The sequence below is a fragment of the Eptatretus burgeri genome, chromosome 6, assembly GCF_056783735.1.
Source record: "Eptatretus burgeri isolate ZD-2024b chromosome 6, Ebu_testis_v1, whole genome shotgun sequence".
Taxonomy (NCBI): Eukaryota; Metazoa; Chordata; class Myxini; order Myxiniformes; family Myxinidae; genus Eptatretus; species Eptatretus burgeri.
Genome location: NC_140966.1, coordinates 4,920,566 through 4,948,000, shown reverse-complemented (window position 1 = coordinate 4,948,000; position 27,435 = coordinate 4,920,566). Strand labels below are relative to the sequence as shown.

The 27,435-nt window shown below is 42.5% G+C and overlaps 1 protein-coding gene across 6 annotated transcripts in view; it reads left to right on the top strand.

The window, feature by feature from the left end:
- The window catches only part of LOC147024160 (unconventional myosin-X-like), a 76,565-nt gene that overhangs the window by 19,971 nt on the left and 29,159 nt on the right, over nucleotides 1–27,435 (top strand). For 3 of the 6 annotated variants that reach the window (XM_085883794.1, XM_085883793.1, XM_085883792.1), the window contains exons 3-7: nucleotides 16,263–16,404; nucleotides 16,534–16,643; nucleotides 16,868–17,119; nucleotides 17,233–17,893; nucleotides 17,982–18,105. In XM_085883794.1, the coding sequence (XP_085739920.1) occupies nucleotides 16,263–16,404; nucleotides 16,534–16,643; nucleotides 16,868–17,119; nucleotides 17,233–17,893; nucleotides 17,982–18,105 (1,289 nt within the window). Of the gene's footprint in view, nucleotides 1–15,020; nucleotides 15,119–15,840; nucleotides 16,063–16,262; nucleotides 16,405–16,533; nucleotides 16,644–16,867; nucleotides 17,120–17,232; nucleotides 17,894–17,981; nucleotides 18,106–27,435 lie in introns of all 6 variants that reach the window. The other 3 variants (XM_085883795.1, XM_085883797.1, XM_085883796.1) reach the window with 3 other exon arrangements.

Sequence of the window (27,435 nt, the reverse complement as noted above, 5' to 3'; positions counted from 1 at the left end):
TAAGAAAAAATAAAGGTGAGATGCTTGATTGATGGGATGCGGTTATTTCATACTTTGTCCAGCATTAGAAAGATAGTTAATGGAAAAGTTAATAATAATATGAGTTCCCTGACAAAGAACTTCAACACATAAGGAGGTCACTCGGCCCAACAAAAACTGCACAACGGTTGTTTCTTTGTGCTTTATCCTTTTAAATGTTGAGCATCAAGCAAGGAAGCAGCACGTACCATTTTAAAGTTTTTTTTTTTTGGTATGACTCAGCCAGGGTTCAAACCACAGACCTCCCAGATTCAGAGCAAATGCTCTAACCATTGAGCCACTGAGTCTGGTTATTAGTCCCCTACCGTTTTCACCGAAGGGGACTATAGGTTGTCTGTCCATCCCATCTGTGGTTTTTCTGACTTTTTTTTCCCCCCCATACCCTTTAACATACTCAACTGAAACTTGGTACTTGGCTTTACTATGATAACATACAGGACAAGTTCGAGTTACAGGGGTTTTGTCAATTTTTCATTTGATGTTTTTCATTCAATTTTTCAAAGATGGCCGTTCGATGTAACAGGTGAACAACCTGGGTATGGTACATCGATCTGTTAATAGTGGAGATGCTGCTGCCCAGACAAGAATCGCACTGATGTAACAAGTCGTGTAACCTGATGTCAAGGATTTTCCAAGAATATCATACCACTTGCTACCCCAGGTTTTAGACAAGAATTTATAATCTGTCTTTCCTACTTTTTGCAAAAGACACCGTGGGATCTTTAATGTCCACCAACAACCTGTGTTGGCAGACGGGTACTCTGGCTTCACATCCATTTGATGTGTGGCACACACACTGATGCCTCACCATGCATGCGAAACATAACAGTGACAGTATCTCATTTTCTTATCCACTGGTGCACACTGACACAAGCCTTGATAAAGATTAGGATTCTGTTTGTTTGTTTAATTATCGATTCATTCATTCTGTTTTCCGTGTTACCTTTCTGTCATGGCGTTTTGGTTCATTCCAAAATGCGCCTCCAATGTGATAACAGTTGCATCATAGTTGGCGGTCGAGTCCAGCAAATATACGTTGGCCCTCGATGGTGTCCCAAGTAACGGATGAGAATGGCAGTGTTATTGTTGTCTGGGCAGCAGCATCTGCACTACAAACAAATTGATGTACCCAGGTTGTTCACGTGTCACATCGAACGGCTGTCTTTGGCTACAAATGGCAATCATGATGATGATAATGATGATGATGATGATGATGAGGTTGATGATTCCTGAAATCTAGTCACATGGAACCATAGTCACTCTCTCTTTGTTGAGGCCGCTTGCAACAATGTGCATCTGAAAGCTGCTGGACCACCGATTCCACAGGACGAGCGGTTCTCTCAGCATTGACGGAAAGGCTAGTGGGGGTGGAAAACTTAATCCCACCATCCTACATTAATTTCTGGCCTTTTTCAGAGTGTATCTGATATTATCAGACCATCTTTCACATCCCTTTTATAATAAACTTTAAATATTGCTATACTCTAAGTAAACTAAGAACGATTTCATTGTATACCAAAACAACAACAATCACTGGAAGTTGGGTCGCTAAATGTTCCTTTTGATAAGTTTCAATGCTGCCATTCATGGACCAGTTTCAGGCACCTTTAGTGAGGTTTTGATTGGCACTGTCAATGCAATGAAGTAATTGATGTATGTAGGTTATCGTTCTTCCAACTTATGTCATTTTACATTTCTTTGTTTTAAGAAGACGCATGCAGGATGATATTAGAAACATAATAAGGTTTTTAGACATTCTAATGTATTTTGCATGAAATGTGAACACAATTGCATTACACGAGGGGGTGTTTAACGAGTTATTGGAACGAAATGCGATTTATTGTTTTAACCCTTGTATACATTATTGGTATGGAAATGTTTTTGAAAAATTATTATTAATAATTAAGTGTACAGTACTTATAAATTGAACCAGAGTTGGTGTCAAAGCCACCCAATGCTCGCCTGTTTATACATTTATCGTTTTTAAAAGACTCGTCTAATAATTAATATTTTTTTATAAAGCATTGCAGTGAAGTCTGATCCAAATAATTTTAAAGCAATATATGTATTTGTATATTGTAATCAGTAAAAAGAGAGCAAGTGAGCACAATATACGCCCGAACAAGAAGGTATATACAGAATTATGCTACCACATGGAAAACAGCATCCTGGTTGCCATGGCAACTACTTTAGATGACGAACGTATATCACGACACACCGTCTCCATAATCTGTACCGATGTACCAGATATGAAACGTGAAAGTTGAAAACTTTGGGAGTTAGAGTGTGGACAGGAACGGATGGACGGACGGACAGACGAACGGACGGACGACAGGTATCACATAATATGCCCCGATATATATATATATATATATATATATATATATATATATATATATATATATATATATATATATATATATATCGGGCGTATAAAAAATAGTGTGGTGGATAAAAACATTAGAAAGGAAAAAATAACTTGCACCAAAAACTTTAACATTTTCACGCTCACGCTGATGCTGACGCTCACGCCGGGGGTATCGCTAGAGCTCTCTGCTCTTCGAACAGACGAGCTAAAAATTAATAATTGTACATCTCTGACGTATATCTTGGATTATTATGAATATATTATTAATTGGGCTCTGACCATACTCTTGACAGAGCTTCAGGGTGTTTATTAAAAGTTGACAAATGTTTCGAAGGGAGAACCAATTCTGGAGAGATCAACACTCACTTGCAAGAGTATCTTCTTCCTCGAACATTTTGAACACGCCTCCTACCCTGTACTCTAAACATCTGCAAATATGCGACTACACAGCATTCATTACATAAGCTTTGTGATGCCGTCATCGAACCTTGTTTTTCTATTTTTCAACACGAAAGCAACAAAAATAAAAAGCATGTCGTCATGAACTGTTTACAGAATTGAAACTGAAACTAGGTAACAATCAAGACATCAACAACTCCTTCTACCCTCCCTCCCCTCCACCCACTGCTCCATTCCCCCAATGCCAAGACAGTTCGACCGCAAAGCAGATACCCACATCAGATAATAAAAACTTGCAAAGTTAAAGGAAGACAACAACCTTGTATGCACAATGCCCTTGGAGATTATAACCTTTTTTTTTTTATCACAACACACATGAACACACATATATATATATATATATATATATATATATATATATATATATATATATATATATATATATATATATATATATATATATATATATATATATAAACAAAGTCCTTTTTCTCCTTGAAATACCAAAACGCTTATCTCAGCAACAATGCATATAGTCGGGATAATGCAACGAGGCCCAGTCCATCCTGGAAAATCAAGAGGAGGGAAGGAAGATGAATGAAAAGGAGGGAAGGAAGATTGACCAGGGAGGAAGTAAGAGGAAGAGATGGAGGGAGGTGTGTGTGTGTATGTGTGCGTGCGTGCGTGCGTGCGCGTGTGACTGAGAGAGGGAGGATGTTTACAACATCATAATCGGTTCTTTTTTATGGAGTGGATCCTTGGGCCTTGAGAGAGGAAGAGGAGAGATTGCCATGGATGATGGATATGCAGGTGCTGAGAGGGCTGATGGGGATCTATCTGAGGGAAATGATGAGGATTGAGGATGTCTTGTAATTGGCAGGAGCAAAAGATATTAGCAAGGAAGCACGTCTGGGTTGGTTGGGGGATGTTGTCAGGATCGAGGAGGAGGATGTCATCAGGCATGTCTTTATAACCTTTGTAACCATCTTTGGAACCAAGCAGCCATTGTGCAGGCTTGATGGGCCAAATGGCCCTCTCTTGCATTGAAGTTCCGTGTAAAGGCCCTGTCACACCTTGACGATTTAGCCAGCGTATGCCTGACGTATGCAAAATTTGGCTAAAACGCTGGCACACGTTGAATACGTTATGGGTAAGTTTGTATACGTTAAGAGCACGCTAGCAAACGTCGTAGTACGCTCGCTTTTTTCGTAGTACGCTGGCAAACGTCTTTGTACGCTGGCATACGTCGTAGTACGCCGAGGTGTTAGACAAATTTTCCATGCTTGAAATTTTCCGACATATGCCAGCGTATGACTCGCACATTCCGCATACGCTGGCATAAGTTGTAGGCACATTACGTGATCGTTGACACACGTCGACACACGTTACTTGTAAATTACTCGTAAGTCGAAACATGTCGAGGTAATGGTTAGCCTACCCGAAACTTATTTCTAACCTACGAGTAACGTGTTGTAGGCACGTTACATGATCGTTGACACACGCCGACAACATGCTAAGTAATCGTTGGTATAAGTTATCTCTAAGTTATCGAAACATTCTGTGTACGTTAGTTATACATTATGCATTTGTCCAACTCGTTATGAATACGCCAAAAAATGGAAAAAAAAACATCAACACTTCAACGTGTAAAAAAAACAAAAAAAAACATGGAGTCTGAAACACTGACGGGTTCCTCCTGTGAAGCCCATTTTTATATACCAATTCCCCTAAACGCTGCCAAATCGCCATTATACGGTAGCTGTAAGTTAGAAACACGTTCAGTAAGTTCTGTGGTCGTCCGGAAGACGTCAATCAAATACGTCTACTTTCGTCAATGTGCGTTGGAGATACGTTACACTTAGGTTCAAAGCACGTTACTCATAGGTTAAAAATTAAGTTTCGGGTATGCTAAACATTACGTCGACGTGTTTCGACTTATGAGTAACTTACAAGTAAAGTATGTCGAGGTGTGTCAACGATCGCGTAGCGTGCCTACAACTTATGCCAGAGTATGCGGAACGTGTGTCATACGTTGAATATGTCGAGAAACTTTCAACATGCTGAAAATTTCTCGACGTACTCGGCGTATGACGACGTATGCCAGCGTACTACGACGTATACCAGCGTGCTCTTAACATATACAAAACTTACCCATAACGTGTTCGACGTGTGCCAGCTCGGTTCGGCAAATTTTTCATATGTCGGCATACGCTGGCTAAAACGTCAAGGTGTGACAGCGGCTTCACACTTCAATGTCTAGTGCGTTTATGATTTGAATCGTCGAGCCGCAGCCTTTTAATAGGCTACGCCACGTGATTGTCGGCGATACGCTGCCGCACACTATGCATAAGTTAGACTTTCATTGGGCATAGGTTGTGAACGCCGACAACACGCTCAGCATTCGTTGGTATAAGTTATCTATATGTAATTAAAACGTTCTGTGTACGTTACTAATATGTTATGCATACGTCCAACACGTTATTATATGCCCAAAACTTTTTTAAAAACCATCAATAGTTCAGTGTACGCCAGCGTTTTACATACATTTTGAGACCTTGCCATACGCTGGCTAAAACGTCAAGGTGTGACAGGGCCTTAAGGTAACTCATATTATTATATTATCCTAGTATTTTAAAATGTAAGAACAACTTTAATTGTAAGACGTCACCAATATCGTCAGGCATCGCAGGCCCAGCATGTAATCATCGTAATTTTGACTTTGTCTTTTTATGACTGCTGAAACTTCTGACTCACGAGTATTAGACCATGAGAAATAAACGAATGTCACAGCTGAAGACCTCGACTGCTGAGTGGCAAGGCATTTACTGTAATCAGGACATACCTTGTATCGATTTATTAATTTGTTCACTGTCAGTTTTCATTGCATAGAGATGCTTTTGAAATATAGCATTTCAAACAAAGATGCTGCAGATGGCTTGAGGAAGGATAATGATGAAGACAATTTAACTTTGAGTGTACATTGATAGATCAAAAGTATAAATTGATATTCCATTCAACCACAGGATGAATGACATTCCTCATTTGAAATGCTTGAGGCATTGAGAAACATCGTCATATTTAGAAAGATCACAACACATCGGCAACTTGTTTTTCTAGTGTTGACAAGGAAAGCTTGTTTTTTCTGGGGTTGCTAAGATTTTTGTCGAATAATTTAGGCAAGTGATTGGTTTAAAAAAAGAAAGAAAAAGATTTCACTCTGACATGGTATTTGGAATAAGTTGAATGCGTCATGGTTCCAATAAACTGACCACACAAGAAGTTAGGTTTAACAGTGATTTGAAATAATTGAACCCAAAATGGAGATGTGGCCTGTGTTAGAATCTGTCTCTGTCTCTGTCTCTGTCTGTGTCTGTGTCTGTGAGTGTCTCTCTCCCTCTGTGTCTCTCTCCCTCTGTGTCTCTCTCCCTCTGTGTCTCTCTCTCCCTCTGTGTCTCTCTCTCTCTCTCTCTCTCTCTCTCTCTCTCTCTGTCTCTGTCTCTGTCTCTGTCTCTGTCTCTGTCTCTGTCTCTGTCTCTGTCTCTGTCTCTGTCTCTGTCTCTGTCTCTGTCTCTGTCTCTGTCTCTGTCTCTCTCTGTCTCTGTCTCTGTCTCTGTCTCTGTCTCTCTCTCTCTCTCTCTCTCTCTCTCTCTCTCTCTCTCTCTCTCTCTCTCTCTCTCTCTCTCTCTCTCTCTCTCTCTCTCTCCCTCTCTCTCTCTCTCTCCCCCCACCTCTCTCTTTCTCTCTCCTCCCCCTTGGTGGTCATTCGTTTTTTCAGGTGTGGTGTTATGACGGCTGCTCGTGTTGAGTTGTGAGTTGCTCTGTTTTGGTGTATTTTTCCTCTGCTTTTTCACCCTCATACTCGCTACTATCCTTGTGTATGGTTTTTCCCGTGTTTTTCTTCTGTCTTGAGACGAGAGAGATAAAGAGAATGCACATGGTCAGTGGTGTTCGGGTGTTTTTCAGAACCTCCCGGTTTTGAGGCCTGTGTTCCATCTGACGAGTTTGCTAGTTTTAGCCAACGCTTTTTGGCTGCCTTAAACTGCCTTATTATTATTATTTTTCCTCCACTTGCTAACGCCGCTTGTGGTGGGTTTCTTATGTTGTTTTAAACTATTTTCTTCTGTTAAAATTACTTTTAGCTATGGCAAACGTTCATTTGAATCATAGCATGTACGAGTCACTTACTCGTAAGAATGGGCTCTTGTGCGATCCCCTGAGGGAGGTAAAGATTGAGGACGTGCTAATGACAATTGCTAAAATCGTTGGTTTACACAACATCCGTACAGCCTCTCGTATGAACAAGAAGGTCGTTGTGTTCGTTTCCAAGGTGCACATGGTAACCTCCGTTGTGGAGCAAGGCCTTGTCCTGCACCTCGGCCTGTTTCTCCTTGTTTCCCCATTAGACACACCTGCGGTTAAGGTTAATGTGTCGAATGCTCCACCTTTCATTCGGAATGATGATTTGTGTAATTAATTGAACAAGTTCGGTACGGTCGTATCAAAAATCACGATGGCGCCGATACACTCAGGAAGTGGAGAATTTAAACACGTGATGACTTTTAAAAGGGTACTGCACATGATATTGCCTGAAAATGAGCAAAAGTTAAACGTAGTTTTACATGCAAAAATTAACGGCCATGTGTATAGAATGTATGACTCCACGGATGTCATGGCGTGCTATAATTGTGGAGAGTACTGTCACGTGAAGAACTCCTGTCCCGGTTTGATGAGATCATCAAGACCCCCCCCCCTCCCCACGTCATGGGGTGGGTGAAAGAGGAGAATCCTCTTCACCACATATTCGTGAGTGGGAAGCAGCAGACCCCTCCCCCTACTTACTGGGGGGTGTGAAATGGTAGAACTCTCCCCACCACATAATGGTGAGCGGCAAACAGTAGGCCCCTCCTCTCTACCTTATAATGTACCAAAAGTGGTTGGTCCCTCTACCTCCACTGTACAGGACTGTACTGATGACAACATGGAGGGGTTCGTAGCAGCACTGATGCTGTCCGTAGCCTGATGGAGTACTGCTCTCCCCTCTGGGCTGGTGCTCCTGCCTCCCACCTTTCTCGGCTTCACACTGTCGAAACCAGGGCATTTAAGATCATCGGCATCTCCCGCAATGAAGCTGAGTCTTTGGGCCTCTCACTCAATCACCGCAGGTTGGTCGGTGGTCTTTCTGTCTTCTACCGACTCCTCTCCAGCCTTGCCCCCCCTGCTCTCTCTGCGATTTGTCCCCACCACATTTCCACAGGGCGCTCAAGGTCCGCCAACAACCCCCTTCTGGTAAAACTACCAAAATCACGAATCACTGCTCATCTTCACTCTTTCATTCCTCTTTTTTCCCGCCTTTGGAATAAACTTCCTCACTCTATTCTTTCCCATTCTTCCCTCCAGGCTTTCAAAACAGCTGTTCACCACCACCTCTTATCTTCCCCCATCCAAATCCTCGATCTTTTCTACCCCCGATAATCCACCCAAGCCCACTTCCTTCATTTCTCCTGCTTTCCTTCCTGAAAGTCCCTGAAATGTCCATCTTCTCTTCGCCATGTTCCCCGTCCCATCCCCATCCCTCTCCCTTCCACAGTTCACCTAATGTGTCTGTTCCCCACTGTTTTGTCCCTTCCACTCCCGCCCCTCTTGTCTCATGCCTCCTTGCTGTGATTGTGTGTTAGCTCTCATACGAGCCTCGACCAAGGTATACAAAAAAAAAAAAAAGCACCTCATAAAAAAGGAAAAAAATGTTCATGTCCAGCCGTCAATGAGACAAAGACAACAAAAAGTAAGATACTCGTTGTGTCAAATGTGCCGAGCTTGCAAGATGCATCTCACATCGAGAATCCCTCTGTGGGACTGGAAATTGATGACTGGTTGTGATGACAAGGCAGATAAGCTGGAAAGCCCCTCAGAGGAAATCTGTAATCCTACCCTAGTGGAACAAAATGCAAGGGATGGGAAGAAAGAGGCTGCTTGTGATCGTGGGCAGCTAAAAGGGAATGAAAACAAGATCGATGGTTTAAATTCTATGGAGATCTGTGCCTTAGAAATAAGTTTGGATCAGGAAGAGAATGACAGAGATGATGAGGCTGACTTCGATGATGCCTCTTCTATCCTGTCAGTTAGTGGGTGTTGTGCCCAAGAGGATGATGATGGCGACACCGTAGTTACAAAAGATGGAATGATTAGATTCTTAAATGAAACCTTCAGGAAAAGGCATGTGAGAATTCGGGATTTTTTTCCTGAATCTCCATGCCTTTCTAGAAACTGCGAAAAATATGATTCAGCAAGTCAGAATCTCAGAACCTCAATTCCAGCGGTTGAGGAAGTGTGCCACTAAGGCCGGAAAAGAACTCCAAGAGTAGTTATAGTGTTTTAAAAAAAAGAAGTAAATGAAGGTAGCATCCCTCAACATCCCTCAACATAAATGGAGACCGCAGCTGTGTGCGTCGCCTCGAGGTGTTACAGGTGTTTGAGAAAGGAAAAATCGATATTTTAATGTTGCAAGAGACACACACCAACCAACCTTGTGAGGACGAGTGGTGCAGGATTTCTAAACATACCAACCAACCTTGTGAGGACGAGTGGTGCAGGATTTCTAAACACACCAACCAACCTTGTGAGGACGAGTGGTGCAGGATTTCTAAACACACCAACCAACCTTGTGAGGACGAGTGGTGCAGGATTTCTAAACATACCAACCAACCTTGTGAGGACGAGTGGTGCAGGATTTCTAAACATACCAACCAACCTTGTGAGGACGAGTGGTGCAGGATTTCTAAACATACCAACCAACCTTGTGAGGACGAGTGGTGCAGGATTTCTAAACATACCAACCAACCTTGTGAGGACGAGTGGTGCAGGATTTCTAAACACACCAACCAACCTTGTGAGGACGAGTGGTGCAGGATTTCTAAACATACCAACCAACCTTGTGAGGACGAGTGGTGCAGGATTTCTAAACACACCAACCAACCTTGTGAGGACGAGTGGTGCAGGATTTCTAAACACACCAACCAACCTTGTGAGGACGAGTGGTGCAGGATTTCTAAACATACCAACCAACCTTGTGAGGACGAGTGGTGCAGGATTTCTAAACACACCAACCAACCTTGTGAGGACGAGTGGTGCAGGATTTCTAAACATACCAACCAACCTTGTGAGGACGAGTGGTGCAGGATTTCTAAACATACCAACCAACCTTGTGAGGACGAGTGGTGCAGGATTTCTAAACACACCAACCAACCTTGTGAGGACGAGTGGTGCAGGATTTCTAAACATACCAACCAACCTTGTGAGGACGAGTGGTGCAGGATTTCTAAACACACCAACCAACCTTGTGAGGACGAGTGGTGCAGGATTTCTAAACACACCAACCAACCTTGTGAGGACGAGTGGTGCAGGATTTCTAAACATACCAACCAACCTTGTGAGGACGAGTGGTGCAGGATTTCTAAACATACCAACCAACCTTGTGAGGACGAGTGGTGCAGGATTTCTAAACATACCAACCAACCTTGTGAGGACGAGTGGTGCAGGATTTCTAAACATACCAACCAACCTTGTGAGGACGAGTGGTGCAGGATTTCTAAACACACCAACCAACCTTGTGAGGACGAGTGGTGCAGGATTTCTAAACATACCAACCAACCTTGTGAGGACGAGTGGTGCAGGATTTCTAAACACACCAACCAACCTTGTGAGGACGAGTGGTGCAGGATTTCTAAACACACCAACCAACCTTGTGAGGACGAGTGGTGCAGGATTTCTAAAGGTTGCCTTTTTTTCTCTCCAGTGCCTTTTGAGGATGCTAAGGCAGGTGTGTGGCAATTGTCATGCACCTGAGAATCCAACCCTCGGAGATTTCTTGTAGGGTGGTCTGTAAAGGATTCTTAATTGCTGTGGAATTGATTAGCAGTAATCAAAAAAATTGTGTTATTGATGTGTATTGCCCCAGCGACACTGCTGAAAGGATTCTATTCCTTCCAAAGTTAGCAGGTTTTTTTAAACACCGTTGACTTGACTAGTCTAATTTGTATGGGGGGAGATTATAACTACACACTCAACCCCCGACTGGACAGGAATACTCCTGAGTCCCATCCACCCAGTGCAATGGTTTTGGCAAAACTTGTACAAAAATTTAAATTTCGGGATGTTTGGCGTCTGCAAAATCCAAACACCCACCAATATACATGGGTAGTGCTGTTCAAAGAACGAGGTAAACCATGGGCCGACTGGACAGATTGTATGTAAACCAGGGAATGGTGAATCTGGTTCAGAGAACATGCATCAGTCCATCTGGCTTTTCTGATCACCACCTGATTGTAATGGAATCTATGTTACCCTTTCATTGTTGTAACAGTGCATACTCGACTTTCAATGTTAAACTATTACAAGATGTACAGTTTGAAAATGCCTTCAGACTGGTATGGAAGAAGTTATAAAAACAAAAGTGTTCCTATTCTAATATTCGACAGTGGTGGGACTGTACAAAATCCCAAATTCGGATTTTCTGTCAACAATATTGCTCACATGCCACCAGTAATGCATCTGGGTTGATAAGTACTCTCAAAGAAGATGTACTTAAATATGAACAAGAAGCTGGAACATCCAGTGGAAGTGATCACTATCAGCAGTTTGTGGAAATAAAGACTCTACTGGCTGAACAAGTCAAGGAGCGTGTGGCTGGAGCAATGGTTCATCTTCGGATGAGCAGAATTCAACAGGAGACTACAAATAAGGAGTTCTTCAACCTTGAGAAGGCCGTCAAGACCTCTCGGCAGATTCGCAGTTTACACTCTCCTAACGGTGTTCTGCCTTGCCAGAGTGACATTAAACACTCAATGCAGGATTTCTACTCAAATCTGTTTACACCGAGAACTGTGGACAAAATGATTATAAATGAGGTGATTGAACTTCTCCCATCCCTTTCTCGAGAGCAACAACAGCAACTCGAATGTGACATTTCGTTTGAGGAGCTCACTGCGGCATCAAAACTGCTTGAGGACGGTAAAGCCCCCAGACTTATCGGACTTCCTGCTGAATTTTACAAAGCTTTTTGGAACATTTTGGTTCCTGCTCTAATGGAGACCCTACTTGAAAGCCGAGATCAGGGTGAATTGCCCTTGAGCTGCAGGAGAGCGGTTTTGTGTCTCCTCCCAAAGAAAGGGGATTTGCAGCAGATTAGGAACTGGTGGCCTGTGTCATTGCTAAACACTGATTACAAGATTGTATCAAAAGTGCTTGCAATGCGTCTTAAAAATGTCATCTCTCTCCTGATTGGAAATAACCAAACGTATTGCATACCTGAACGATTCATCTATGACAGTCTTTTTTTGGTTCGAGATTCGATTGCCATCGGTCAAACCGTGCCTCGTGGTTTGGGTTGTTACTCCCGGATCAGGAAAAAGCCTTTGACAGTGTGGATCAATCGTTCTTATTTGCGGTCCTTACTAGAGCAGGATTTGGGGAAAAATTCATATCTTGCATAAAACTTTTGTATGGAAATGCATCATGCCTGCTAAAAGTAAATAATAGTTTGTGTCATCCCTTTCCTTTTCAGCGTGGTATCCATCAGGGTTGTCCACTGTCAGGCATGTTGTACACACTTTCTGTTGAACTCCTACTGGCTCTCCTTCGCACCTCATTGTCTGGGTTATCCTTGTCAAACATTCCTAACATTGTAACTTCAGCTTATGCAGATGACCTGTGTGCTGTGGTCAAAAACACAAAAGATGTCAGTGAGCTATCCCATTGTATTGCCAAATTTGAACTTTCCTCATCAGCAAGAGTAAATTGGAACAAGAGTTTAGCTCTTTGGCTACACCCAAATACACTCTCCTCATCTGCACTTCTCCAAACTCTTCCAGGAGGAATGTTATGGAAAACTGATGGGTTTAAATACTTAGGAATCCATTTGGGAACTACATGCTATATGCAAAAGAATTGGGATGGGTTCCTAGATAACATTAAGCAGAAACTCTCAAGGTGGAAAGAAATGCTCCAGTTCTTGTCACTTCAGGCGTGGGTAACGATCATTAATAACCTGATACTTCCAACCGTATGGCACAAGGTTATCGCACTCCAACCTCCTCAAGCTGTGATCACAAGCATTCAGAAAAGTCTGATTGATTTTTTTCTGGGGAGGCCACCACTGGCTCAAGCCAGATGTATTGTGCAGGCCAAGAATGTCTGGTGGCCAAAACTTGGTGCACATCTCTAGTCAAATAATGGCTTTTCGACTCATGGCAATAAAATGTCTACTATACGGTGAAGTCGTGTCCTGACGTCCTCTCACCGATACCTTGCTTCAGCAAACAGGTGGTTTGGACTATGACCGGGAAGTCTTCCTCATGGACCTGAAGCAGGTCGAGAGAGCTCGGCTCCCTGCGTTTCATCAATCCCTTCTGAATACTTGGCAAGCTCTTGGAGTGCAGCGGCTAGAGATCTCCTATGATGCCAGGAAATTTGTGCATGAACCACTATTCCCAAACTTATTATTTGCTGGAATATCTTCCAGCCGATCCTTCATCAAGTTCTTTACAAATAGTGGAAGAAAATAAAGTGTGAGATCTTATGGAGCCTTCCTTGAAGCGATGGTTGCCTGAGAGAGTAGTGGGTGAGGTCATGAGGATAGTAACCCAGACTTTTCTACATTTAAATATTGGGTGGAATGGGGTAAGTGAAGAAGTGGATTTTCACCTAAACTTTCCTGAACTTTCAATCACCGTCCAAAAACACCATGACGTGTTCTCTTCAAACAGTGACGAGTCTGGTGTGTTCCACGTCATGGGGAAAAAAAAACAATATATGGAATTTGTCGAGAAGTGTGTTTACCGGGCTGTACGACACCGTTAAGAAACCATTGGAAAGAGGCTTTACCTGCAGGAGCTTTCCTCACTCCCAATTGGAAGGTGATGTATTGATCTCTGACCGTTGGTCGCACGGGAGACTTAAATTGGAGACTGGTCCATCAAGCCCTGGCCACACAGGTTTTACTGCAGAAGTTTAACCCCTCTGTGTCTAATTCATGGCGCTTCTGTATGAGTAACAAAAATCTGAATGATGCGTTTATTGAGTGCAAGAGGCTGTCACCTCTGTTTCTGTACCTGAGTCAGATTTTTTTTGTAAATTTAAAATTATTTTTTCCTTTCCAATCTCTATCTATGGGCTCGCTCTCAACACTGGAAACAAATCTGTGGTTTTGCTTTTGAATTTTTTACTTGGAATTGCTAAGCTTACAATTTATAAGACCAGAAAAGCCAGATTGGTAAATAAGAAAAATGAAAATGCACTTTATTGTTTCAAAGGCATGGTGTCTGCTCGTATAAAACTAGAACATGCATATCATGTAAACATGGGTAGTCTTCCGGTGTTTGGAGACTTATGGTGCAGTGGTGGTGTCTTGTGTAAATGTGTTGAGAACGAAGTTCACATTTTTTTGGTGAAGTTGTTGCAATATTATTGATCCTTGAACTTTCATTGTTTTTCTGACACAGCTTGAGCAAATGGTGCCTCAAGAATTGTTTCTTTTGTTTAAATTTGCTTTGTAAAATGGTTTATACTTTTGTAATAACAGGACATAAAAGTCAAAGTCTCTCTCTCTCTCCCTCCCACCTGTCTCTGACCTCTCACCTCTCAGTCTCTCAGTCTCTCTGCTTCTCTCTTTTCACCTTGCTTCATCTTGCTTGAGCTTGCAGTGTGCCAACTGTGCATCTATCATTTCTTATCTGAAGCACATCGCTCCATGAATTGCAAATATAATACTTGCAAACAAGTGGTAGCAAAATCCAAACAATGCCCTCAATAAATTCTGGTTAAACATTACATATTTCCTGTATATTAATAAGTACATAAATGTTTAGAGATTAGAACAAAGATAATATATCAAAACCAATGCCGGCACTAATGACTTGTGTTTCACAAAATTAACACAACAACTGGGCGGGCAGGATGGCCTAGAACTATACACACTCTCCTCTGAACTTGGGTTTGAATACCGTCCGAACTCTAAACTCCCATCCTGGTGTCTTGCAGGTATGTCAAGGTATGAATGTGTGTGCGTGTGCCTTCCTTCCCGGATGGACGTTAAACTTGGGTGTCCCATCTGCTTGCATTAGTTGATGGACGTTAAAGATCTCATGGTGTCCTTCGTGAATTGTCGGCGTGCTATCGCCGACACCATGGCTAACTTACAAATTCCTGCTCTAACCTACAGGGGCAACTTCCTCAGTGGCCAATTGTGCCCCCAGCAAATGATGCTACCCACAGCCACGTGCTGAATAGAAAAGAGGAGCAAGAATGAAGAATGCTAAGGTCATTGTGTTCAATTTTCATTCTGATAATACTCCAGTCCAGGATGTATATTATTGAGAACTACCCATTACCAGTAGGCTGATACTCATTTTGCCAAACCTCAGAAAGATCACAGGCTGAGTCAACCCACCTGGTGTTATTTCAATGGTGCGACAGGGACTCAAACTCAAGACCCTAAGATTTTAAGCCAGCCACCTTAACTGTTCAGCCAACACCAGGCTTATTTGCACAAGTATGAAGGACCTTATAACTGAAGTCACATATTTCCTTTTACATTTTAATTTTTAGACAAATCAGACCAACAGGTAACTGGCACAGAATTTTAGAATAATCCAGTACGATACACAAACAACCTCAATAAATGGACTATTCGGATCACAAATGGTCAATTGGAGTAGCAGGAAATATCAGGTGGTAGCATACTTGTCACGACGTTGTCTCGTATGGGTTTCGTGGTGACCGGTGACCAAAGCAACTGCCGTCCTCATGCAGTGTTAAGCAGGTGGTGTTCTGCTTTGTGTGTAAAGACATCTGCATATCAGTTGTGATTGTTAATGATACATTGCATCTTTTCGCATGATTTATTGTTACCAAACCAATTCCTTGCTTGAGCTTCACTGCATAAATTAGTATTCCCACATAACTATAGCAATGCCAGCTGCTGCAGTAGGTAAGAGTACTGGGACGTGAATGTCACAGGCATTTGTTCTTGCGTATGGCAGCTTGGCTACTGGGTAGCTATCATTTCTTGGAAGCGTGGCTGTGCCGCTGATGCTGTGCCCCTCAACCAGTACACACTGGTACTCATTCCACTGACCTCAGAAGGATGACAGGCTGAGTCAACCCCACCTGGTGTTAATTCAGCAGCCAACGGGGCTTGAACTCAGGACCATAAGATCCTAAGCCAGCCACCCGAACCACAAAGCCAACATGGCTTTTCACAGGCATGAAGAGCTAAAAATGGACTATGATCTGGTCTGATTTACTTTGCATTGTAGTTTATAATATCTTTCTCTCGAATTAAATGACTGCCATTGCACTTTATAACTTATTTTCATCTTTGACATATCGATCAGTACGTTTATACAGAGCAAGCAATTATTTATTCGTGTCCCCACCTCCTTTTGTCAATTTCTACACCCAGGATCTCGTGTGTGTGCACGCAAAGGAACTTGATTCATCTGCCACACAAGTTGCATTGCCCAGAACTGAGTCTTGGCAATAGGCATCTCTTGTCGCTGTGTGCTTTCTCTGGGGTTGCCGTGACCAACACACTGCATTACACGGTAAACCAAAATAAATGTAGTTGTACGAAAAAGCACGTCATCCAGAGCCACAAAATATTGTGATTATTCTAACAGATGTGATGCTGTCTCTTTATTTTTTTAATTTTTTTGTGATGACTCCTTTTTCAGATCACACCAAAAGCTTCAACCAAAGGCCAGAAAGTGCCACAAAATCAAGATTCCAAAAGGCATCAAGCTGCTATTATCATCCAGGCTTGCATATTAGCCTTCCTCGCAAGGTCTGCTTTTAATTTGCTATAAAGGTCATTCACAAAACCCTAAAATACTCACAGGAAATTAGTCAATTACCTGAAACTGTTGCACCATGTGTGATCCAAAAATTAGCATAAAAATACAACCATGAAAAACTGTCACCGATGTGAATATTAACACGTGAAATGATTTTGAGAGATTAACAAAGTTGACTTGAATCTATACACCACCTCTCACTCAAATTCCTCAGGAGGAAGTTTTGTCGACAGAAGGCTGGCGTCATTCGCTTACAAGCCTGGTTTCGCGGAATCGTCAAACGCCGCCATTATATTTCACTGAGGACAGCAGCCATCACAATACAGAGATACTACCGAGCACAGAGAACAAAGAAATGTGCAACAATCGGTGATTGGAACATCAACACACACATGAGCAGCTGGAAACGGATGAGCATTCGAGAAGGAAGTTGCCAAACACGGATCCTCAACAAGGTGTTCAAAAGGTGAAATTAAATGTAAAATTAAGCAAAGAATCTATTAAAAAAAAATAACGTAAACAGAAAGAAACGAAACCCCTGAAAAATTTCTTCATTTATTAATTTTGTCCTTTCTTTAGCCTCAAGAATAAGGATTTACAGCTGGAAAATATCCACCAAATTCTGGAGTCGGAGAAGTTGCCAGGAAGGTCTCCACAGCCAACACGGACGAACCTGCAACAGTGCAATGACATGTGGGAGTCACTTGGCAAACAAAACCTGTCCAGTAGAGCTACTGCTACCCCTGCTGACAGCATACCACGCAATGGTCTTTGGCACCGTAAAATCAACACTATTATTTCGGATGAAGAGGATGAAGGATTTGTAGGCAGTGAAGAGCAAAACAAGGAGTCACCACTAAAGCTGAAAACAAATGATAACACCAACACGGTTAGTAGTGTTGAGGACATGGACTTAAAAAGTGGGTCTTTTGAATGGGTCCGTGAGCGATTTCGACTGTCTTCACCAAATTTTCCAAGCCTGAGTAGCTTCGGAGTAAGTGCCGCTTTATCAGCTACTCCTCCAAGCGAAGGCCCGCTTTCCATTTGTGGCACACCTCAAGGTCTCGACTTTGATCTTGAAACCGAAGGCTCACTGACTTCCACTGACACATCGTTGGAGCTGCCACTGCGATATTCTGCCAACAGAAGTCAGTCCACGAGCCGGGACTTCCATTACTCTGTGGGTACATACCGCAACTCTTTTTGGAGTACATGTTCTTCTGACAGACAACAAGGAACGGTGAGACAGTCATGTTTATTGTTGGCATTCACTTTTCACTTTCGCATTAGATTCTGTTATGTTCTACTGAACGCATGCATGTATGTAGGCAGGAGATGTGGAGCAAGACTTTGATCAGAGCTTGGATGAGGACGAGGAGCTAGCAGCTCAACGCAACACTATCTACTCCACAACAGGACCTTCTAACTTCGAAAGCTTCCTTTACATGAAGAGTAAGTTTCTTTTGAGGCTGAGCCAAGTAAACTTTTCTCTTCTAATCCCTTTTTTAAATGAAATTCCATTGCCCAATTCTTTACTCTCTTTTATTTTATTGTTTTTTTTTCAACTAATTATTTCTGCATAAATAACTTTTTAGCATATAATTTTCCGACTGGAAATATTCCTCATTCTTTTTCTCATTTTCTTTCGTCTGATTTTTGAATTACTGATGCACGATTGACTTTCCTTCTTTCTACCTCACAACCAATACACCACCATATTTTCCGATGTATAAACCGCGGCCGTGCATTAACCGCATCCCTGTTTTTCATCCTCAAAAATAAAAATAAATAAAAAAAACTTTTCTGGCGTATTAACCGCACCCATGTTTTTCACCCTCAAAATAAATGAATATATTGATCATTTTATTTTCTGATGTAGATGTAAATACGTTTGGACATTAACTTTTTACAGAAGAAAGTGACGGAGGTATCAACATGCTTACTCCCATGTCCGCTTAATTTTATTCAACAGTCTTATTCTCATTTTCAAGAAGTTGAAGAGAGAGGAGAGGTTACCGAGAAGTTTTTATTTTTATTTTATAATATTATAAAGAGGATATTTTTTTGTTCCTCAAAAAAGGAAGAAAAGAGATTCATACAAGTATCATACATGTTTCGTGTGGATTTGTGGCCCTGAAAAGGGCCGTTTGGGTTTGATGAAGCTTTTCAGCTAAACCCGAGGAAATCCTCGTCAATGCTTTTCTCGTCGAAGATGGCACGTAACTCCTTGTCCGAATCATGGTAGAGCAAGTCCACGTCGCTGTCACCGTCATTTGCAGCCTCCTCCTCCCAAATGATGTTGTTGGAGATACAGCATTTCAGAAATGCTCGCTTGATGATGTCCGACGGTATCTCCTCCCACACCTTGACGATCCAGCCACAGATCATCGGAAGGTCAACCTTTCTCATCCTTACGATGAACGCCGGCCATCTCCAAGTCAACATAATGTAGCCAAGCCAATGTAGCAACGGCAGTAATGGTGAAAGTTCAAGTAAGATGCATGTGGCCAATGCTCCACGGAATCTGGGTCAACAATCCCTGCAGGAAACACGTCACAAAATGTTGATTTTCAACTGATGAAAATACCAAGTCCAGGAAATCTGAAAGTTCATTTGTGGCGATTTCCAGCATTTCCGAGCATAGCGTCAACGTGTAAGGAACAAGCTTGGTGGATTGATTCTGCCTGCATCGAATGTTCATGTAGAAAATGATGCATGTAAGTAAAAGGATCGTCACCACTACAAGTCCCTCATCTCTCCACCCGTCTGCTGTGCACGTACAATGACGCCGCCGGCTGGAAACTTGTCTTTGGGCAGTGTCTTCATCTGGAACATGACGTACGAGGGAAGCTTGCCACGCAGGCTTATTTGAGGTGGTTGCTTAATAATTGCACTCCAGCTATTGTGAATAATTCTTCTTTTGATGAGAGACCAGGTGTTCTTCTTTTCTTCTTCTATTGTGTTTAATGATGTTTTCAGAGCTTGCGAGGCTCTATATACGCCGCACACCTAAACTCCGGGTGTGTCCAGTTTTTAAAAAATTTAATTTCCGCACACAGTTAATAAAATGCGAGACAAACTCTGAACCTGAACCAATTTTCAAAATTTTAACTCCAGAATTGAGCTTCACAACAGTACCGACTGCTACAAAAGTGTTCATTTGGAATATAATTGAAATTCAGCATTGATCATTTTTAAAACTGATGTTTTTTTTTTCTACACCCGTGTATTAAACCGCACCCCCAACTTTTACCTTTTTTGCCGATAAAAAGTGCGGTTTATACGCCAGAAAATACAGTATTGTCGAAAAATTGTAAATAAAGCATACAAAAAAACCTTTTCCGAAGGTCTTCAAACACAAAAATGCCAATGTAAAAATCAACTTTGGCACCACGGTTGGGGAGGGGAACGGACGGGGTTACTGGCGATTTCTTAGTGCGGAGCTCGGTAAGGGAGAGGGGAATTGCTGACGCTCCGTCCAACGAGTTGACGCTCTGGACCGCACTGGCTCTGGCGAACTCCTCCTGGCTGTGGCCTCCGCTTCGCCCCTTCTCCGGCAGCGGTCCCCACTCAGCCTTAAGACTTCAGCTCCGAGCTCCGTCTCCCGACTCTGCCGCACCGACACTGCCGCCGTCTGCCTCTTCGAGCTCCGTCCTGTTCTCCGACCCCTCCAGACCGCCACTCTCCAGACCCGACTTGACTGCCGACTCACTGCCGCGAGCTGCGTTGTATATAGGCCGGGGGAGGAGCGCATATGCAAATTTGTGGATCACAGCAGGTTCGGAGGCGGGGCTACACCACCTGATGCTCAGCCATTGAATGGATGAAAAGTTGGCGTGATTCATTCCTGATCCGGTTTCTTCTTTGAAAGGATCCCATTCACAACCCATGGCACGACGTTCGGTAGAAAGGCGAAGGTGGTGGGAGTTTGCTGTGGTGGTTTGGGAAGGGTGTTGGTGGTGGCGATTTGGTTGTTGGCGGGCGTCGTTTGAGAATGGCAGTGAAGCGATGTTTGCGGGGTGGAGTTGTGGAGGTAAAGAGGCGAAGGTGGTGGTGTTTGAGTTGTAGTTGTTTGGGAATGATGTTGGTGGTGGCGATTTGGTTGTTGGGGGATGATTGGTCCAAAATAATGATAGAGAAAAGAAAAACGGCTAACTCAAAGGATCGCAGCCCTGTGAACACGGAAATTCCCTCTAAACAACGGTGGGGAAATCTAACTACACATATACTTATCGTCATAACTGATCTAACGTCCTTTATGGTGGTCTGCAAATTTCCACAGCCGTAACAATATAGTATATGGCTCTCAACAGGGTTCTCTCATCTTCTCCACCCGTCAAGGCCGTCATCACCATTATTCTGGGCCACGTCCTATTCTGAATCTTCATCAACGATCTCTCTTACTTTCTGGAAAATCCTCTTTATCTCTTTGGTCATTCTACCCTTTGCCGTGACATCCCTCATCCTTCAAACAGGTAGGCAGCAGCCTCTTTCCTCTCGTCAGACCTTGACAAAATCACAAGCTATTAAAACACTTGGAATATGTCTTTCAATCCTGAGAAACCCACGCACTCACACTCCCTCTCTCTCTATCTTTCTCTGAAAGGACCGTCTGGCAAATCCTCCATCTACTTTCTTAACCCTTTGATCCCTGAGCACCTTGGACTTTTGGCTCTCCCACCCCAGGCTCCCTGGATAAAAATCCGGCCGCTCGGGTATATGGAGGTCTGAATAGTAGCCGTTTTCCCAGCCGCTAGGGTTCAAAGGGTTAACAAACTTCAAGGAGAAGTTGTTACTCACACTTTTAGGTCTCATTCTCAGCCATGATCTTTCTGGGGCAAGCAATATTTATCAATTGGCCTCCAAAGCCAATCTCTAACTGGGCCTCCAACGTTGTGTAAAGTTCTTCCTTGGCACACTTTAACTCCTATCCACCTTCAAGGCCTTCATCCGGAGCTTGATAGAGTACTGCTCTCCCTTCTGGGCCATTGCCCCTGCCTCACACCTTGCTCAGCTTGACACCGTGGAAATCAAGGCCCACAAGATCAATGAAATCTCCCGTGATGAAGCTGATTCTCTGGGCCTATTACTTTCACATCGCAGACAGATTGGTGGTCTCTGTCGTCTATCACCTCTTTTCTCATCTTGCACACTCTGCTCTCTCTGTGCTTTGTAACCACCCCTCCCCTCCATCTCCCTCTAAGTTTTTGCAGGGCGCACACAAGCCACCAGCTTTCACCTTCTGGTGAAACTCCCAAAATCCAGAATCACTGCTCATCTCCACTGATTCGTTCTCTTCTTCGTTATCATGGCATTCTTCCACACATTCTCTTCAATCTCACTCTTCCCGCATTCTTCCCTTCAAGACAGCTGTTCACCACCATCACATATCATCTCCTATCCAAAACCATCATTCTTTCTACGGCGATTAACGTAGGCCCACCTCTTTTCTAATTTCCACCCAGGCCCACCTCTTTTCTAATTTCCAGAGGTTGCTTCTGTATCCATCTTGTCAGCCCATGCATCCTCCCTACCCCTCATTCTTCTCCACACACATTATTTGTCCAAGTCTCCCACTGTTTTGTCCGTCAACACTGCTGTTGGTGTGTTTCCCTCACTCCCTCTCTTTCCACTGTTCCTTTTGTTCCGTTACATCCATAGAGTTACATTTCAACCACTGGAGGGCGTAGTTAGATTAAATCAGGGCTAGATTAGAATGCTTGTCCGCCATCATTGTTCCAGGCAAAATTGCATCTGAAGTGCTTGAAAGATGCCGGAAAGCTGCACTTGCTACAGTTGGACCAACCAAAGGAGGAGAAACAGTGGAATTTCCTTTCATCAGTGAGTAGTATAGGGAGGGGACGGAGAGATAGGAATCAGGGTCGGAGAGGCAGGGGAGAGAGAGTGAGGGGTGGGATAAGGGTGAGAGAGGGGATGGGGGGGGAGGGAAGGGCAGAGAGAGAGAGAGAGAGAGAGAGAGAGAGGAGGCGAGAGTGCAGTGAGGGAGAGGGGAAGAGTTAGTCATCATAGAATACATAACGTAAAACGATAACGAGTTAGTCACATTTTACTACAAGACCATGACCATGTTAAAGTTAACCATAGTCGTAGACTGACTAACATCAACATTGTTTAATCCAAACAATCGACGACTTGGTTAAATCATGCATTAGTTCAAAATTGAAGTGAATAATCGAAGAAGTAAATATGAGTTTAATTTACCTAGTGAAGAGTCAGACTGGTTTTAGGAAGCCTTTTTAACATAACACGAATGTAAGTACGTGGGCGTGATGGGGGGACCCATTCATTGTGCCACGATCAACTCAGTGTTTGTGTTCCTTTGAGTGTCAGCAAGTTTTCGGTCCTAAATATATTCATAACTAGCAGGGTTACCCAGCGTTGCTTGAGGGTGTGGGGGTGGGGGGGACTGAGAAGGGCGCAGGAGAGCTGGCGGAGTGGGTTCGAATACTGTTCAACCATCTATATAATCTGACTGCAATAAAGGTGGAAATATCAATTAATTATCTCGTAATTGCTACCTCAAATTGAGTGCTACATCAATACACAATGCCAGATATGATTTTACATTGAGCATTTCACAGGGAATCACTGGGTTATTGTATTCGATGAAATCCATCATTTAATTAATAATTTACAAACTTTCCTTCATTCCCACTACTGTGTACTGTACTGGACCTTCAACAGAGAATGTAAATGCATGTAATGCTGAAAAAGGCAGGGAGACCGAGTTAATAATGTAGAACTAGTGGATTAGAGCAAATTGCCTTTTCCACAGTTTTCACTTGTAAACGCATCGGCACATCTGGGTGCACCCATCATCTGGGTGCACACATCTTTGAGCTTGGTTGCCCGGATTGGTGATTGCAGACAAGCTTTCTCATGTTTTTGCATCTGATTTGCATGTGCTGAATGGGAAGCATGCAGTCTAGTTGGTAGATGTAAGTCTATGGTTATGTCCTGATCCTTTCCATGTTCAATTTGCTCCGACTTTCCCATGATAGAATGAAGCGAGTTAGTAAAGTATATTTAGTGGAAGCTTTCTTTGAAACTAAAAAGTTAAAGCTGGAATCTAGGTGTTGAAAATGAACATGGATGCACATTGACACCAATAAATAGATACACACACAAGGATACAAACAAGGAACTTGGGCACAGGAGGAAACCATTCAACCCATCATGCCTGAGCTGCACCAACCACAGTATCCATCACCCATCCACATCCACCTACAAGTCCTGCCAATATCTCCTTACCCGCTCCATCTCCAATGCATCCAGGTTACCTATCTAATTCCAATTTAAAGCTGTCCACCCCTCTACTACCATTACCTTTCTCGGAAGACCATTCCATGCATTAATCATTCTTTGACTGAAAGACCCTTGCCTTAAAACTGCCATAAATCTCATCTTCTTTACTCTCATGCTATGGTCCCTGGTCCTAACACTGTCCACACCTTTCATTATCTTAAACATCTCCATCAGGTCCACTCAGTTTCTTATGTAAAAAAACCTGTCTGCTTGAGCCGCTCCTCATAGCTTAGTCTCGCTATGTCTTGGATAAATCTAGTAACCCTACACTGTACCCTCTCAATGGCAGCGATGTCCTTTCTCAGATATGGTGACCAAAACTGAACACAATATTTTAGATGTGGCCTCACTAAATTCCTGTACAGTTTTATCACAACCTTTTTTGAATTTTAATTTATCCCTCTATGAATACAACCTAAAACCCTATCAGCTTTTGCCCTCTCTGCCTGGCAGAACTGTCAGGGCTGTGTGCATCACTGGAGTTACAGTACAAATCACGAAGTCGGCATTTTGCCTCAAATCCTCATCAAAATGATGTGTTGTTATAGGGGAGTGCATGTACCATTTTTACAGTTTCTTCTTTCATCGTGAAAACTGTCTTTCACACATAATGTTTTGACTATTTCAATATTAAATAGAAAGCATCTCAAAATGGCCCGTCTGCACCTGCTTTGTACTCAAAATAAACTTGATGAAAACGACAGTTAAAATAAATTGTACATTTTATTCATTTGTGTTCTCCATATTCTCATTATAAAGGTTTGTCAAAGATTTGATGACAAAATCTCAATTGGTTCAAAAACACTTTTCTGGCCTGGAGGGACATATACTGAAGCTCAATGTTAAATAAATAAAGAAACACGGAAGCAATTAATAAAACGTGCTGTCTCACGCTTGACGGGCCACGGTGGGGCTAATAAGGGCCATTTATAGTCACTATGACTTTGCCCTTTCACATTTTGACCTAATTCTTAATTATTTTCTCCATATTCTCATAATAAAGGTTTGTTAAAAATTTGATGTCAAAAACTCAAATGATAAAACGAGTTCTGGCCTGGACAGATGCACGCACACACACAATTGCAAAACCCTGTTTCCACTGCGCACAGTGGGGGTGTGGGGGGGGGTGAGGGTGGCTAAATATTTAATTTTAGAGTGTGAACAACTGTTTGTTTTCAGTGTTTAACTTTTTGAATATTTTATTCCTTGTATCAGAATATGGTTGCCCAAATAAATATGTCAGATGGAGCTTGTACCAGTGAGTATGGAGAGTCTCGTTGTTATGGTTGATGTTCCCTTTGTCGTCCCCATCCTTAGGCCCATCTCTTCTCATAAATATCAGAACTATCACTGGTTACCTTGAACTTCTGCTTCTCTTTCGGTTTCAAATTGATATGGCGGAATGGTAAACAAACTTGTAGCGCTCAATGTCAACAATCTCTTTAATCATATTTACTACATTTGATAACTCGTGATGTAAAACGTAATGGGACATCATTTTCCATGTGACCTTGTAGCTCGTTATCTCCAGACCTGTCAGCTGCGAACTGCTTTTTTGTGGGGCACGTTTATATCTCACTGTTTAAATGTAATTACATGGTAAAGTTAGGAATATGTTTTTGTCCACAGAAAGTTTTGAAGATGCATAAAATAATCTATTTATAGGATGTTGGCAGGACTTTGTTTTTTAAAGGTTGACCATAACAGGTTTTGGCCTGAGAATCAGAATCAGTTGAACCTTGTACTCTAGAATTAAAAAAAGGATATTGTATCCTATGATTGTAACATGTCCGAGACAACTTGGAGGCAACCATTCTTCCTCTTTGCTATATTGCCTTCCCCCGTGTTGTTCGACATAAAGCTAATTGGGTTGCATTATTACCGAGTGTGAATTATCATCTTCGTCATGGATACATCTGGAAATAATAATAATAAATTGAAGTTAAAATGACAAATATACGATATAAGTGTCACTTCACCTTCAAATAATAAAAATAACCCTAACATTCGAATCATGATCCAGAAAGTCCATGACTTCTACCAGTACAATTATCTAATCTAACACATTTTTCTACATCAAGCACTCTTTATGTCTTCGCTGACGAAGTCGCCGCAGGCATTACATTTTGGGGTTGTCCGTCTGTGCTTCCGTGATAGGTTTTCGTTACCACGATAACTTAAGTACGGCTGAAGGGGTCTAAGTCAAACTTGGTAAAAGTCTCAATAATGGTGCAAAGATTAGCTGATTAGATTTTGGGGTCATAGGTCAAATGTCAAAGGTCATATTAGGTAAACATTCTGTTACGGGCTAACTTGTGAACCAGTGACGGGATTTTGACCAAACTTGGTATAATGATATATAATGATGCGAAGATGAACTGATTAGATTATGGCGTCAATAGGTCAAAGGTCAAACGTCAGACTTTTTTTTTCTTCTGTTTGTAAATACTTGTGTGCTCACATCACTCTTCACAACATACTGTTCTGTAACATTTGTGACTCTATTTGTTCTTATTTGTCAGCCTTTTTGAGAGATAAGTTGAAGCAAAAGATTAAAAAAAATTTTTTTGATGAGCAGATCAACTCTCTTGTTGGCTCAATTATCACACTGAACCAAACTGAGCAAAGTAAAACGGTGGAACAACGACAGCCATTGCCATTGCACTTTTGAAAATGTATACATGATGAATAATTTGTATGCCAACGAGATGAATCACATGATCTTTGTTCCAAAGGTATTGTGAGCTTTAGATTCCAGGCCATAAACTCCTTGCTTGACTACTTGGCAGAGGTGGCCCAAGATAGCTAAACCAGTTAGGCTGGTTGGATTGGACTTCATGTAGCCCCATTTGCATGCAGGTTTGGATATGCAACGCTAATTTGCCAACCCAAACATACAAATCCCTCCACACATTGCCAGAGATAAGCCTCAGATTGAAAGTTTACAAGGTCGAAAAAAATAAAACTTATCCACCCCAACAGGCATGTAGGAGAGGTTGCTGGAACTTCACACTAACATGGCCACAGGATTTCTTGGACTTTACGATTCCCTTATTGAGAAAGTGCATTCGCAGTCGAGTCATTTGTGCTCCAACTGGGAAGAAATGCTCTGACATAATTAAACACGATAGTATGTTAATGGTATGATGCTGCATGAAATGCTTTGTCATTTATTTCCAACTAGCAAATACAACCCGTTGATTTGCTGACGGGAATATCGCTAAGGGGGGGGGGGGGAGGAGGGAGAAAGACGGAGATAAAGGAGAGGGAGAGGAGGGAGGACAGGGAGAGAGGAGAGTGAGGGAGAGGAGGGAGAGAGGATGGAGGGGAGGGGAAGAAAGAGAGGAGAGGGGTGAGGAAGGGGGGAGCTAAGAAGGGTGGAAGAGCAAGGAAAGGGTGTGGGGGGGGGGGTGGGGAGAGCGACGCCTCACCAAACATTGCGATACACTCCTGGAA